Source organism: Diabrotica virgifera, chromosome 9 (genome assembly GCF_917563875.1).
Source record: "Diabrotica virgifera virgifera chromosome 9, PGI_DIABVI_V3a".
Classification (NCBI taxonomy): Eukaryota; Metazoa; Arthropoda; class Insecta; order Coleoptera; family Chrysomelidae; genus Diabrotica; species Diabrotica virgifera.
Genome location: NC_065451.1, coordinates 6,086,265 through 6,099,690, shown reverse-complemented (window position 1 = coordinate 6,099,690; position 13,426 = coordinate 6,086,265). Strand labels below are relative to the sequence as shown.

General features: G+C 34.5%; 1 protein-coding gene across 1 annotated transcript in view; it reads left to right on the top strand.

Annotated features, from left to right (window-relative positions):
- Positions 1 to 13,426, top strand: part of LOC114326694 (uncharacterized) — a 48,264-nt gene that overhangs the window by 13,318 nt on the left and 21,520 nt on the right. Inside the window, exons 2-5 of the mRNA XM_028275111.2 lie at positions 650 to 783; positions 1,486 to 1,639; positions 6,415 to 6,663; positions 13,201 to 13,412. Coding sequence (XP_028130912.2) covers positions 655 to 783; positions 1,486 to 1,639; positions 6,415 to 6,663; positions 13,201 to 13,412 — 744 coding nt within the window. The 5' untranslated portion in view covers positions 650 to 654. The remainder of the gene's footprint in view (positions 1 to 649; positions 784 to 1,485; positions 1,640 to 6,414; positions 6,664 to 13,200; positions 13,413 to 13,426) is intronic.

The window sequence follows — 13,426 nt, the reverse complement described above, 5'->3', positions numbered from 1 at the left end:
TAACATATCGATGCAAAAATTCGGTTTTATTACGATTGAACAGCTTCAGAAACTTTTCAGAATCATCAATTCGTTGTTGTTTTTGATCCATTGTGAGCTCTTGCGGCACCTAATTTGCACAGAGCTTTCGCATACCAAAAAATTCATACACAATATATCCAACACGTTCTTTTGAAATCTTTAGAGTCTTAGCTATCTCGAGCAACTTCACTTTACGGCTATCCAAAATTATTTTATGGACTTTTTTAGTACAACTTCTTTGGGGCGTCCACTGCGTGCATCATCCTCGGTGCTCAGTGCGCCTCGTAAAAACTTAGCAAATTACTTCTCAACGGTTGATTTTCCTGGTGCAGAATCCGAATAATGTTTATCAAGCTACCTCTTGGCTTCCCATTTGCATACCTACTTGCTTCCATGCTTCCCATGGCACCATTTTTCCCAAAAAACAATGCTTGATTAAGACATGAAAAAAGAAGAAAGTTTAAAAGACTTATTGCCTTATAGTCCTGCTCTACCACAGGTTAGAGTAGGTGCTACGATTTTTACTGTGTCTCCTATAGGGCTTTGTTGTTTTACATTTTCTTTAAATTACTTTTTATGTTTTGATTATATTTAGATAGTTGATATATCTTTTTTTGTTTTGTTTCAGTTCCAATGAAAATATCAGCATATCCCAACATGAATCTAAGGGGTGAAGTACGGGAGAGCATTTCTCTAGATGACGATGATCTAAGCGATGTTGAAGATGAAGTTTTCATCCGAGATGGTAAAAATGGATATAAGGTAAGTAAAAAGTAAATCATGATGCCATTGAAGTGAAATTATGGACAATTTTGGTATATTTTCTTTGTATAAATGGTTACAAGATCAATGCTAAACAAAAACAAGAGACGTATTATATTTCAGCTTGTTCAGAGAGCTCCATAAACACCCTAACTATATAGTTTCATTCTTATTAGAAATCATCAGAGAGCGTATATTATTATATGAATATCTCTAAACAAACTGAAACAAACCAAGCTTACTAGTATCGAATCACGACAAAATAACAAGATATGGATGCTGTAGCGACATCTGCCTAAAACAATTCAAAGTTTTATTTCCGAAGAAAATAAAACTTTTAATGAAACCAAGTTTATAGTTACGTCTTGGCGATTTCTATTACTTGCAAACCATACGAATGTTGAAATAAAGAAGTCTAGGGGAGGTCAATAATTTGCACCTCACTTCCCTTCTATTCAACGTGGCAAAATGTTTTCTTTGAAATTATGCCACGTTGAATAGACGGGAAGTGAGGTGCAAATTATATACCTCCCCTAGACTTCTTTATTTCAACATTCGTATCGTTTGCAAGTAATAGAAATCGCCAACACGTAACCAAAAACTTGGTATCATTAAAAGTTTTATTTTCTTCGGAAATAAAACTTTGAATTGTTAAAATAATTGTTTTTTAACGAGATTGCTGATAATTTTTGTATGTTCTAGTTGGCAGATGAGCTCACTGTCAAAAGGCCTCTTATGGCGCCTCGAAGGAAAGCCACGAGGTCCGATTTAGGTACAAGACTCAAGACTAAACCGCATTGCAAAGCCTTTTTTAAGCCTTGCTGTTATATATTTGCAGCTCTAAGTATATTAATTGGTAAGTAAGCTTTTCCGATTCACATATGTAAAATCTAGTGGACTATCAGCCTTGAAATAAAACGACCCATTGAGATGGCCAGAAGCGCTTCATGATGCAATGGAAAACTGGAAATAGAAATTAGAACTCAATTATTATTGAGATGCTACGTATTATCTTTTCTTTTATATGGAGTTGAAGCCTAGAGAGTTACGGACGCACCTGAAAAAAGACTTGCCACCTTCAAGATGTGGTGTTATCGAAGAATGTAGAAAATATCATTGACACAACAGCAAGGGCGGATTCAGGACCGATTTTCGGGAGGGGCCATGACCTTTTTTTTGGGGAGGAGTACCAGGGGGTGTGGTGGTAATTTTTAAAAATTATTGTTACAATGGCGAGTTTTAAGACACTTTTCACACACTTTCAGCAAAAAGACATTCAAAACGTAACACTAATAAAGTATTATTAAAGTGAGTACCGATTCCTATACATTTCTTCGGATCCAAGTGCAGTTCTTTCAATAAGTTTAATACTATTTTTTCCAATGCTTCTCCTGTCAGGCCTTCTTTTTTCCCTCTTTCTTGATTTTCACTAATTATTTTTATGTTCTCATAAGCGTCAATGAACTTGGCAAAGTCTTCCCGAATGTTGTTATTGTGTATGTATCTCAAATTTAGAGAAAGCTGTTCTATGTAGGATACGTCACTCGTTTCGTCAAATATGACAGAGTAATAATTTGCACTTTGAACCTGATTCATTATTTGTTCAATTATTTCTTCACAACATGTTGCTACTAATGTATGTTGCTCAGGAAGATGCTGTGGATAGGTGTTGTTTAAGAGTCTTATCTCCTGATGCGATTTTAAACCTTAACAATTCCCCTCATTGCTAGGTCCAGCATCTTCGTCCAGAAGCAGAAGGCCATTATCACGATGACCTCTTAGAGGAATATTTTGTCGACCTAAGAACCCTATAGGCTCTACTGTTGGTCGTAGTCTTCTCAATTTTCTTGTATCTCTTTAGACCTCTGAGAGTCTCTCTGGGTAATGACTTTTGCAGGTTGCGATAACTTTGTAGAAAATCCAGCCCAACCTGAACGAACTCCTTGTGCTATGATGTTTTTTCATGGGTTTATATGCCTCCGTCTTTGCCCATGAGTTTGGCAAAAGATGATAAAGGTTTAGTGACAAGGCTTTGGGCTGTCATCCCTTTATTGTGGCCATATTTTTCATTAGAAAAATAAAACGCAATACTTGCAAAACAATGCCTTTTGAATGTGCAAAAGTACCAACCCACTTTTTTGTTCTCAGTGCTGGTGACCCAAGTAACGCTTTTCTTTTTTATTCTGTATGTGTACAGAATGTGAAAATTGATACGATTTTAATGGCTGCCAAGATCGTTCTAAACAATCGGCACTCTGTAAAATTGTCAACATTTTGATTTATAAAACATCCTATGTCATTCTTGAAGTTTCCGTTACTGCTTTTGTTCAATTCTAGTCCAGAAGACATATTTATCCTCTGTTTTAAACATACAGGATGATTGATTAGTAGGGTAAAGCTCAATAGCTCCGCTATAGTAATATATAGCAATAAAAGTTAATAACAACAATTTTAGCCACCTTTGAGCTTCACATTACAAAATTAGTTAGAATGTTACAGGGTGTTCGATAACACAGTGGCAGACCTAACTTATGTTTTTTAAATGGAACACCCTATATTTTATTTTATATTCGAAATCCTGTTAAAAATATCAAATACAGGGTAAGTCAAAACGCAAGTACAATATTTTCTCAGTAATGTTAAATGGAACACCCTGTATTTTATATCATTATTGAAAAGTAACATTAACGTACTTTTAATTTATATATAACATTCCCTATCCCCAAATTTATTAGTTTTCGAGATATTTTTATTTTTCAGAGCAAATTATTTTAGGTGTTTAAATTTATCTAAATTTTAAGTAAGCCATGACTGAATTGACAATTGAGGATTACCGATTATATCAATCCGGTCATCAATGTAACATTGTAGCAAATAAAGAAATAAAAATATTTTATTAGTAATACATTTTACAAACAAAAACACAACCACTACATGCAACATTTTTGAAACAATTAAAAACTATCTTTTTATGTAAATGCAACAAATAAACAAAGAAAATTAGTAATAAATTTTACAAAAAAACACACAAACCCAAAATACAATATTTTGTGAAGACAATTAAACACTACTTTTGTATGTAAATGTAACAATGTAACAAATAAAGAACGAAACATAATTTATCAGTAATACATTTCACAAAAAAACATGTTTGAAAAAATTAGAAGCTACTTTTTTAATAAAATATTTTTAATATTTAATTACATAAGGTGTTCAAAATTATCTCCTAACACATTTATGTAGGTACGCCTAAAAACGATCACTGAATGAGCTACTTACTCTACGGAGAATTTGTAAATTAACACATCGAAATACACTTTGTATTCTATTTTTCATCTAATCCCTTGTTGTTGGAGGTATTTTATAAACTGCATTATTTACGTAACCCCAAAAAAATGAGTTCAGTTTATTAAATTCTGTTGATTTGGGTGGCCACGCTACTGGTCCATTGAAAAATGAAAATAACTCGAAAACTAATAAATTTAGACATAGGGAATGTTATCTAAAAATTAAAGTAAGGTAATGGTACTTTTTAATAGTGATATAAAATACAGGGTGTTCCATTTAAAATTACTGAGAAAATAATGTACTTGCGTTTTGACTCACCCTGTATTTGATATAAAGAAAATTAGCAATATCGACCATTCTTGAAAATTTTGACAATACGTTAAAAAATATGGCATTAATAAACCATTGTTGTTTTGCTTATTTTTATTTATACAGGGAGTTGAACTTGTTACGATTTTCATATAAAATTGGTTATAACTTTGTAAATACCCTGTATAACATAACAAACCTTTATATTTTTTGTGATGGAGAAGTTAACAGGATTTCGAATTTAAAATAAAATATAGGGTGTTCTATTTAAAAAAACATAAGTTTGGTCTGCCACTGTGTTATCGAACACCCTGTAACATTCTAACTAATTTTGTAATGTGAAGCTCAAAGGTGGCTAAAATTTTTGTTATTAACTTTTATTGCTATATATTACTATAGCGGAGCTATTGAGCTTTACCCTACTAATCAATCACCCTGTATATGTGTTTAAACCAAAAACATTTTAACTGCAAATAAATATTTAAATTTATATTTTTTTAAATTCTCGGAGGGGGCCATGGGCCCCCTCCCTGGATCCGCTCTTGCACAACAGGTAATAAACCAGGCAACAGAAAGATGAAAAAGGAAAAAAATACTCAACACCATGAATGAAAGAAAATGTTGGTCATATATTAAGAAATTTTTATTAAGAAAAATTTTGGTCATATATTAAGAAATGAAAAATATGAGTTGATGCAATTGGTTATACAAGGGAAAGTGGAAGGAAAAAGAGAACCGGGTAGAGGACGCACGTTCTGTTGAAAAACAACAATTGAACGAGGAAAAACAACAATCGAACTCTTCAAAACCGCTGCAGACTACTTAAAACGTGATGATCGCCATTGTCCTTAAGGGCTGAGGCACACGAAGGAGAACAAATGGACTATCATCGTTGCCAATGTCTGCTCCCGGGTCTGCAGCTGCTCTGAGTATATTATTTTGAAGTTTATTGATTCACATAACAAAATTCTAAAAGAAGCAATTAAAGGCAACAATGTAGAAGGGCCGGTAAAAGTGAAGAAAGTAACTACACAGAACTTCCCAATAGAGAAAGTTGTAAGACAGAGTTGCGGTTTTTCTCCCTTGCTATTTAATCTTTAATCTGAAGCAATGTTTGAAAGAGCCTTGAGAAATATGGAGGATGGCTAAAGATTAATAGGCAGGTTTTTCATAACTACGTCTTCACCACAGAAGGAGAAAAATTTTGTTTAAAAATTAACACAGATAAACAGAAGGTGATGGTTGTTAGTAGGAACACTAAATAAATATTTGAGCATAAATATGAACTGGAATCTGCATAAATAAGGATCTTAATCCAGAAACAGACATATGTAGCAGATTTGAACAGGCAACAGCAACATTTGTGAATATGACAACTCTGGACAATAAAAACTAGGTTTATAAATCAACTTGAGGCATTCGAAATGTGAGTGTTTAGGAGAATCCTTTAAGTTTACTGGACAAATCATATAACCAATGTGGAAGTCGGAAGTATTATGCCAAATAGGTAGAGGAATAGAACTGCTGAAAATAGTGAAAAAAGCAGCCTACCTGTGTCAGATGTTTAGGAATTCCAAGTATTAATTGATTATGGAGGGAACAATTGAAGGAAAAATTGGCATCGGGGAAAGGAAATACCGATAGCTAAAAAATATAGGCGAGTCGACAAAGGTCGGTGCCCAGACCCTTTTTAGAGCCGCATGAGATCGAAGCAAGTATGCCAGAATTGTCCCCAGCATTCTATGAACAAGCACCTTAAGAAGAAGCCTTATAAGGATGAAAAGTCAGAGAAGCCTGCTGAAAAAGAAGAAGCCGGCTGAAAAAGAAGACGAGACGACATAATATAATTTATATGTCTGAAACCAGGACCTAAACACTTCTCTCTTAGATGATCCTTCTTCTTCTTTTAGTACCGTGCCCAAATTTTAGGCGTGGATAGCTTCTCTTCTATCTTTAGATGATCCATAATTACAATATTTTCTAAGTATTGTTCATTCTTTCAAAATATAGAATAATCATTAACATTTTTTTCAGGTCTAATAATTTTAGTAGTAGTTCTAGTCTCAATTTACCCGCTACCATTAGACAAAGTAAGAGACTGGATCATAAAAAGATCGCAGAAATCAGAACAGCTTGCATCCACGAAGTTACTGCCGTGTGATAATCTTAAAGTTACTGACGTCTGGTCGACAACTTTGCCAAAATTAGTCACGGATTCCCCAGTTCGAGCTTTAGATGTAAATGGAGATGGTATAGATGACGTCTTGTTTGGTTTCAGCACCGGTAAGTATGATGAATTTTTAAAAATATCTTGATTGAGATTTTAAATTGGATATTCTTCGTTTTTCTTTAGTAATAAACTTCGAGCAAATAAAAAAAGCTTATAAGAAGTTAATTTTTTGTTATATAACAGGGGTGGCCAAGCTCCTTGATAGTCCGAGCCATGTTTCAAAATTTGAAATTTTTCGGGAGCCGCTACTAAACAATTATTTAAAAAGTGCAAAAAAGTATCAAATTTTTCTCTCACGGTTTGGATTTCACGAATTTTAAAGTGAAATAAAATGGTTCACATCGTTGTTTCAAATAATGCTATACGCCGCCTTTACTAATTCAGGGTACATACTTCGATTTTTCATCATCCTTCCATCTTTTTCTGGGACGGCCTACTGATCTACCGAAATAAAAAACACTGATCTTCAAAAAAACACTGTATTTAACACTCTGTCTTCCTCTGATCTTTCCACATGACCTGTACATCTTATCTAAGCTATGACTGACGATGTTTTCAGTACCATACAGAGTCACCCATTCAGTTGTATTTCGTCTTCTCTTCATTTATTCGAAGGCCCAGACTACCTGTTTCTTCCTCGAGTTGTGAAAACACCTCTCTGACGTCTATTGTAGAATGGGGGACTGCATCTAGATCATCATCAAATTCCAGCAATTTGATCCTCGATTCGCAATATCCCTCTGTCAGTGACAAATGTTGGCGATCATCATGGCAATCTTTATTTTATCTGCAGCAACGCGCAAAAGCTGCACAGATGTTGTGTTGCACCTGGATGACCTTCTTTAACCAGGATGTTCCTCTTCTTCCTGGACCTCGCTTTCCAACTATTTTTCCTTGCAGGATGGCTTGTAGAAGGGCATATCTGGATTCATTTCGCATAATATGTCAAAAGTACATATTCCAACTTTCGAGATTTGATGGTGATTAGTACCTCTCGGTTCTTCCCCATTTTTCTAAGGATCTCCTCATTTGTGATCTTGTAAGTCCACGCGATAGATGATATTTTACTTATTACATATTCTGAGGCCAAACTGAATAGCAATGGTGAAGGGGTCTCCTTGTCTAAGTCCTAATGTTACACTTGGTTATTTAAATTTGTTATTAGTAATTTAAGACAGAGAAGAAATGAGGGAACTCCGAATTGAATTAGAAGAATTAAGACAAGAGAATGGTGAAGTGCGAAGAGAAAATGAACACATGAAAAAGGAACTGGAAGATGTAAAAGTGCGCCTTGAAAGACTCGATAGAGCAAGAAAAGAAAATAATGTTATAGTACAGGGAATGACAATAGATACGGGAGATAGAAGATTACTAAAAGAAACAATGGAGAACTTTATGAAAAAAGAACTAGATATTAATATAAAGATAGAAGAAGCTGTGAAATTAGGAAACAAAACATGTTTAGTCAGATTGCCAAACAAAGAGGAAAAAATAAAAGTAATGGAAAATAAAAGAAAACTTAAAGAAGTAGAAGAGGAATTACAAATACAAAAAGAAATAGTCAAAATAGCAAATGATGAAATAAAGAAAGGAAAACGCGTCCAAATTAAGCACAACAAATTGATAATAGATGGACGGGAGAGGAAATGGAATAAGAACAAGAATCAGTTGGATGAGGTTTTTCAAAACGTTTCAAAAAACTAGCAACTGATGAGAGAATACAAGACAATACTTATTTGGCGACGGACGAGGCAAATAAAAAGGAAATGAGTGCAGATAAATTGATGTATCACAAAAAAGAAATAAATAAGAGCAGACAAGGAAACAAAAATACAAGACGAAAACAAAAAAATAAAAAACATAAAGAACTGAAAATAAGCACATGGAATATAAGAACGATGTTGGCACCAGGAAAAATGCTAGAAATAAGCAAAGAACTAGCAAAGTATAAAATAGATATTGCAGCACTGCAAGAGATACGGTGGGAGGGACAAGGACAGATTGATAAACAAGACTTTACACTATTATACTCAGGAGGAAAGAAGCAAGGACAAAAAGGAGTGGGATTCATGATTCTAGGACAGCTAAGAGAAAAAGTCATAAACTTTAAACCGATATGTGAAAGAATTGCGTATGTAAGAATAAATAATAAACCATTCAATATATCACTATTAAACCTATACGCACCTACAGAAACAAGCAACACAGACGATAAAGACAATTTTTATGATAAGATAGAAGAAGAGATGGAAAAAATACCCAAAGAAGATGTTATAATTATACTAGGAGACCTCAATGCCCAGATTGGAAAAGAAGATTTTTTACAGCAAATTGCAGGAAAACACACCGTACACAAAAACACTAATGATAATGGTCTAAGACTATGTAACCTAGCAACAAGAACAAACATGATAATAAGCTCAACAAAATTTGAAAACCCTAAAATGCATAAAGTAACATGGAGGTCACCTGATCAGAAAACGTATAGCCAAATTGATCACATACTAATAAACAAAAGAAAACAATCTTCAATGAAGGACGTGAGAACTTTCAGAGGTGCGTGTGCGGATTCAGACCACTATATGGTCGCAGCCACCATAAGACAAAAAGTTAAAATCCAAACTAAACAGAAAAATCAACAGAAAAAATGGAATGTCAATAAATTGCAGAATGCAGATATTAGAAAAAAATATGAAGAAGAAGTAACAGTGCAAATAAGAGAGAAATATAAAGCAGAGGACATCAAATCAGAATGGGACATGATCAAAAAGTCAATAGAAGAAGCTGCAAAAAAGCAGGTAGGCAAACACCAGAAGAAAACAAAAAACGAATGGTATAACAACGAATGTAAAGAACTAACAGCACAAAAGGTGCAAGCAAGAATTAAATGGCTGAGAACGGATAAAGAGGAAGACAGAGAAAGTTATGAAAAATTAAGAAAGGACGCTAAGAAAATTATAAGACAAAATAAAAGAAGATGGGCAGATGAAAAGATGCAAGAAATAGAACAGGAAAGAACAAATAGAAACACGAAACATTTCTATAAAAATATTAAAGAACAAACCAAAAAATACAAAGGTAAAACAAACGGAGTAAAAAATAAAGAGGGAATAGTCATTGTAGAAGACAATGAATATAGGCAGGTATGGGCAGATCACTACAGAGAACTCTTGACGGAGGAATACACTGGAGAAGAAATGTACGAAGAAGAGGAAATGGTGGACGAAGAAGCAGACGAAATACACATTGCAGTCTCAAAAGAGCCAACAATAGATGAACTCGAGGAAGTAATACAGAAGAGCAAAAATGGAAAAGCTCCAGGAAAAGACGAAATTAACATGGAACTTATAAAATATGGAGGAAAGGAACTGAAGGAAAAAATACTATCACTATTGAAAAATATATGGAAGGAAGAGAAGATGCCAGAGGACTGGGAGATAGGGCAGGTAATAACAATACATAAAAAGGGAGACCAACAAATTTGTGAAAATTATAGAGGAATAACACTACTAAGCACAACATATAAAATATTGACTTCGATAATAAGAAAAAGATTGTCAAAGATCACGAAGAAGAGAGTGGGACAGTACCAATGTGGATTCACAGAAGGAAGATCAACAATAGATGCTATACACACAATAAAACAAATAATGGAAAAGCAAATGAATACAAACTGCAATTAGAAATGCTATTCATCGATTTCAAACAGGCATTTGATTCGATTAAGAGAAAACAACTAATGATTGCCCTGGAAAAATTAAAAATCCCACATAAACTCAGAAAATTAATAAATATGACAATGAGAACTACCAAAATTAGCTTAAAGACGCAAAGAGGCGAGACAGATGAATTCATTATAAATAAAGGAGTGAAACAAGGGGATGCCTTATCCACGACACTGTTTAATCTAGCTTTAGAATATGTACTACGAAATATAAACAAAGGGAACCTAAGAACAAGAGGTGGACAAATAATCGCATATGCAGACGACATTGTTATTATTGCAAAAAATAGAAACATAATGAAAGAAATGCTAGAAGAAATAAAAGAGAAAGGGGAGACAATGGGACTCACATTAAATGAAGAAAAGACGAAAATATTAAGACTAGGGAAACCAGCAATAAAAGGAAAAACCAAAATAGGAAATTCAGAGTTTGAAGATGTAGAACATTTCAAATACCTAGGAGTGACAATAAGCAAAACGGGTGAAAGAATACCAGAAATAAAAGAAAAAATATTGGCAGCGAATAAAGCTTATTTTGCAAATAAAACACTACTTAAAAGCAAAATACTGTCTATTAAAACCAAGATGAGAATGTATAACACCATAATTAGACCAATATTATTATACGCAGCAGAAACAATGACGATGACTAAAAAAGATGAAGAAAACTTAAGAATAGTGGAGAGAAAGATCATGAGAACCATACTGGGACCAATCAGAACAGAGCAAAATAAATATCGAAGCCGAACAAATGCAGAGATTAAGAAAGTACTAAAAGAAGATATCGTTACCAAAATAAAGCAATGCAGAGTTAGATGGTTAGGTCACATCTGGCGGGCAGGAAATGAAGCAGTGACATATGCTATGATAGAATGGAATCCAGGAGGAAGAAAGAAAAGAGGAAGACCAAGATCAAAGTGGTTGCAAGAAGTTGAAGAAGACTTAAAAAACGCAGGAGTCAGAGAATGGCGGGGAAAAACTAGAGATAGGAAAAAATGGAGAGAAATTGTTAAGAAGATAACATAAGCAAAAGGGACTGATCCTCCTAAGAAATAGGATCTAGAAAGCTTACGCGACTTAGCCCCATATCGGGGTGTACAGTCACTATATATATATATATAATTTAAGACATTTCAAAACACAAAAATTAAACGTAATTCAGGACATTATTTATTGAGAGTCACAAATAATCCTTCAAAGAGTCACATGTAGCTCGCGAGCCACAGTTTGGCCACACCTGTTATATAAGATTATCATCATAATAATTATGATAATTATTATCAGCCGGTTTTAAGTCCACTACAGGATATATCCCTCCCCTGATTGAATCCAGAGTGCCCGGTATTATGCAGTATCTTCTTCTTCTTATATTAGGCCTCTTGACTTGTTCATAACCGACTTTAAACTTGTATTCGTTGCTGTGATGTTGACCGCCAGCTATCGCGCTACCTTTGAAAGGGCCTTCCTATTGGTCTCTTGCCTGTTGGCTGTGAATCTCTGGCTATACGGGCTATTCTCTCGCTGTCCATTCTCATCACATGCTGATTCCACTCTCCTCTTCTCCATCTTCCTCACTGTACTATGTCTTGTATGTTCCAGCGATCTCTTCTTCTGTCGTTCGGTGTTCTGTCTCTAAGTGTTTTCCCAGTTGTTGTCCTCAACGTTCTCATTTCTGATGTTATCAGTATCCTCGTGCTTTCTGCTGTGTCACGTCTTGTTTCTATCGCGTAGGTACGTCCTGATCCATTTTACACATGATTTGTATATGCGTACTTTCCCTTTCAGCCTCATATCTTTGTTTCTCCAGATGACATCCCTCAGACATCCTGACACCTAATTGGCTTTATTTGCTTGCTTTCGAACGCTCTCTTTAACATCTCCATAAATATACTAAATTTACAATCAAGATGCAGTAGAAGCACACAAACCAAGACACGTAAAATGCTACTACGAGCACTACCGAATGGTCAATTTTTAAAAACATCTTGATTGAGATTTTAAATTGGACATCCTTCGTTTTTCTTTTGTAATAAACTTCGAGCAAATCAAAAAAGCTCGTTAGAAGTTCATTTTTTGTTGTATAATATCATGATCATAATTATCAGCCCGTTTTAAGTCCACTACAGGACATAGTCTTCCCCTGCTTGTATCCAGAGTGCACCGATTGTGCAGTGTAGATCCCATTTTTCGTCGTCTTTCGCAGATCATCTTGTTTCATTTATTTGTTTTTAATTTCCATTCGGTTCACTTGCGTGTCTACCTTTCATCCGTCATCCTTGCCACGTGGTCAGCTCATCTATATTTCAATCTGCAAGCTCTTTTCATAAAATCTTGATCTGTTTTGTAAGTCTTTGTTTGTAATCATCTCTTTTATTGTTACTCCTATCATTGAACGCTCCATCTTTCTTTGTGCTATTTTTAGTTTTAAATCATTGTTTATATGAAAGACAGGTTTTGTTTTATTTCGATTCAGAGATGATCAATCATCCCCTTGCGTAAGTTTCAGTCTCCCCAGACCTCATCAGAGGGGCTACATGATCAGCTGATAATGTAGTCCCTGTATGCTGCCCATCTACGTCTTATTCCTCTTAATACCTCACCTGTCTGATTTCAGTAAGCGTTATGTCTGGCATAAGTTCAGAACCTTGGTTTAATATGATTTTTTTCAGTTGTATTTTCGATCTTGTAGATATAGTTATATAAGTGGCTGATAACATAAGAGTTGACTGCCTAATACTCAAATAGAATTACATTTTTGATTATCATAGTCATAATAAAATATTCCTTACATCACTTCGACTAATTTCACTATAGCAAATCCATTTTCCATTTTATTTATAATAGTAATATGTACCCATTTTTGCAGGCGACAATTATAACGTTATACCTTCAAACATTTTTTGTCCCATATTCATGGGGGTACCATCTCCATGCGAAGGAGGCGTTATAGCTTTAAATGGACTGAATGGGAGTATACTATGGAGACATTGGTTTAACGACACCATTTTTTCGCTTCACTGCACCGTTGATATTAACGGAGATCAGCAGAATGATTGTTTGGTGGTCGGAATGGAAGGGGTAAGTTTTTATCC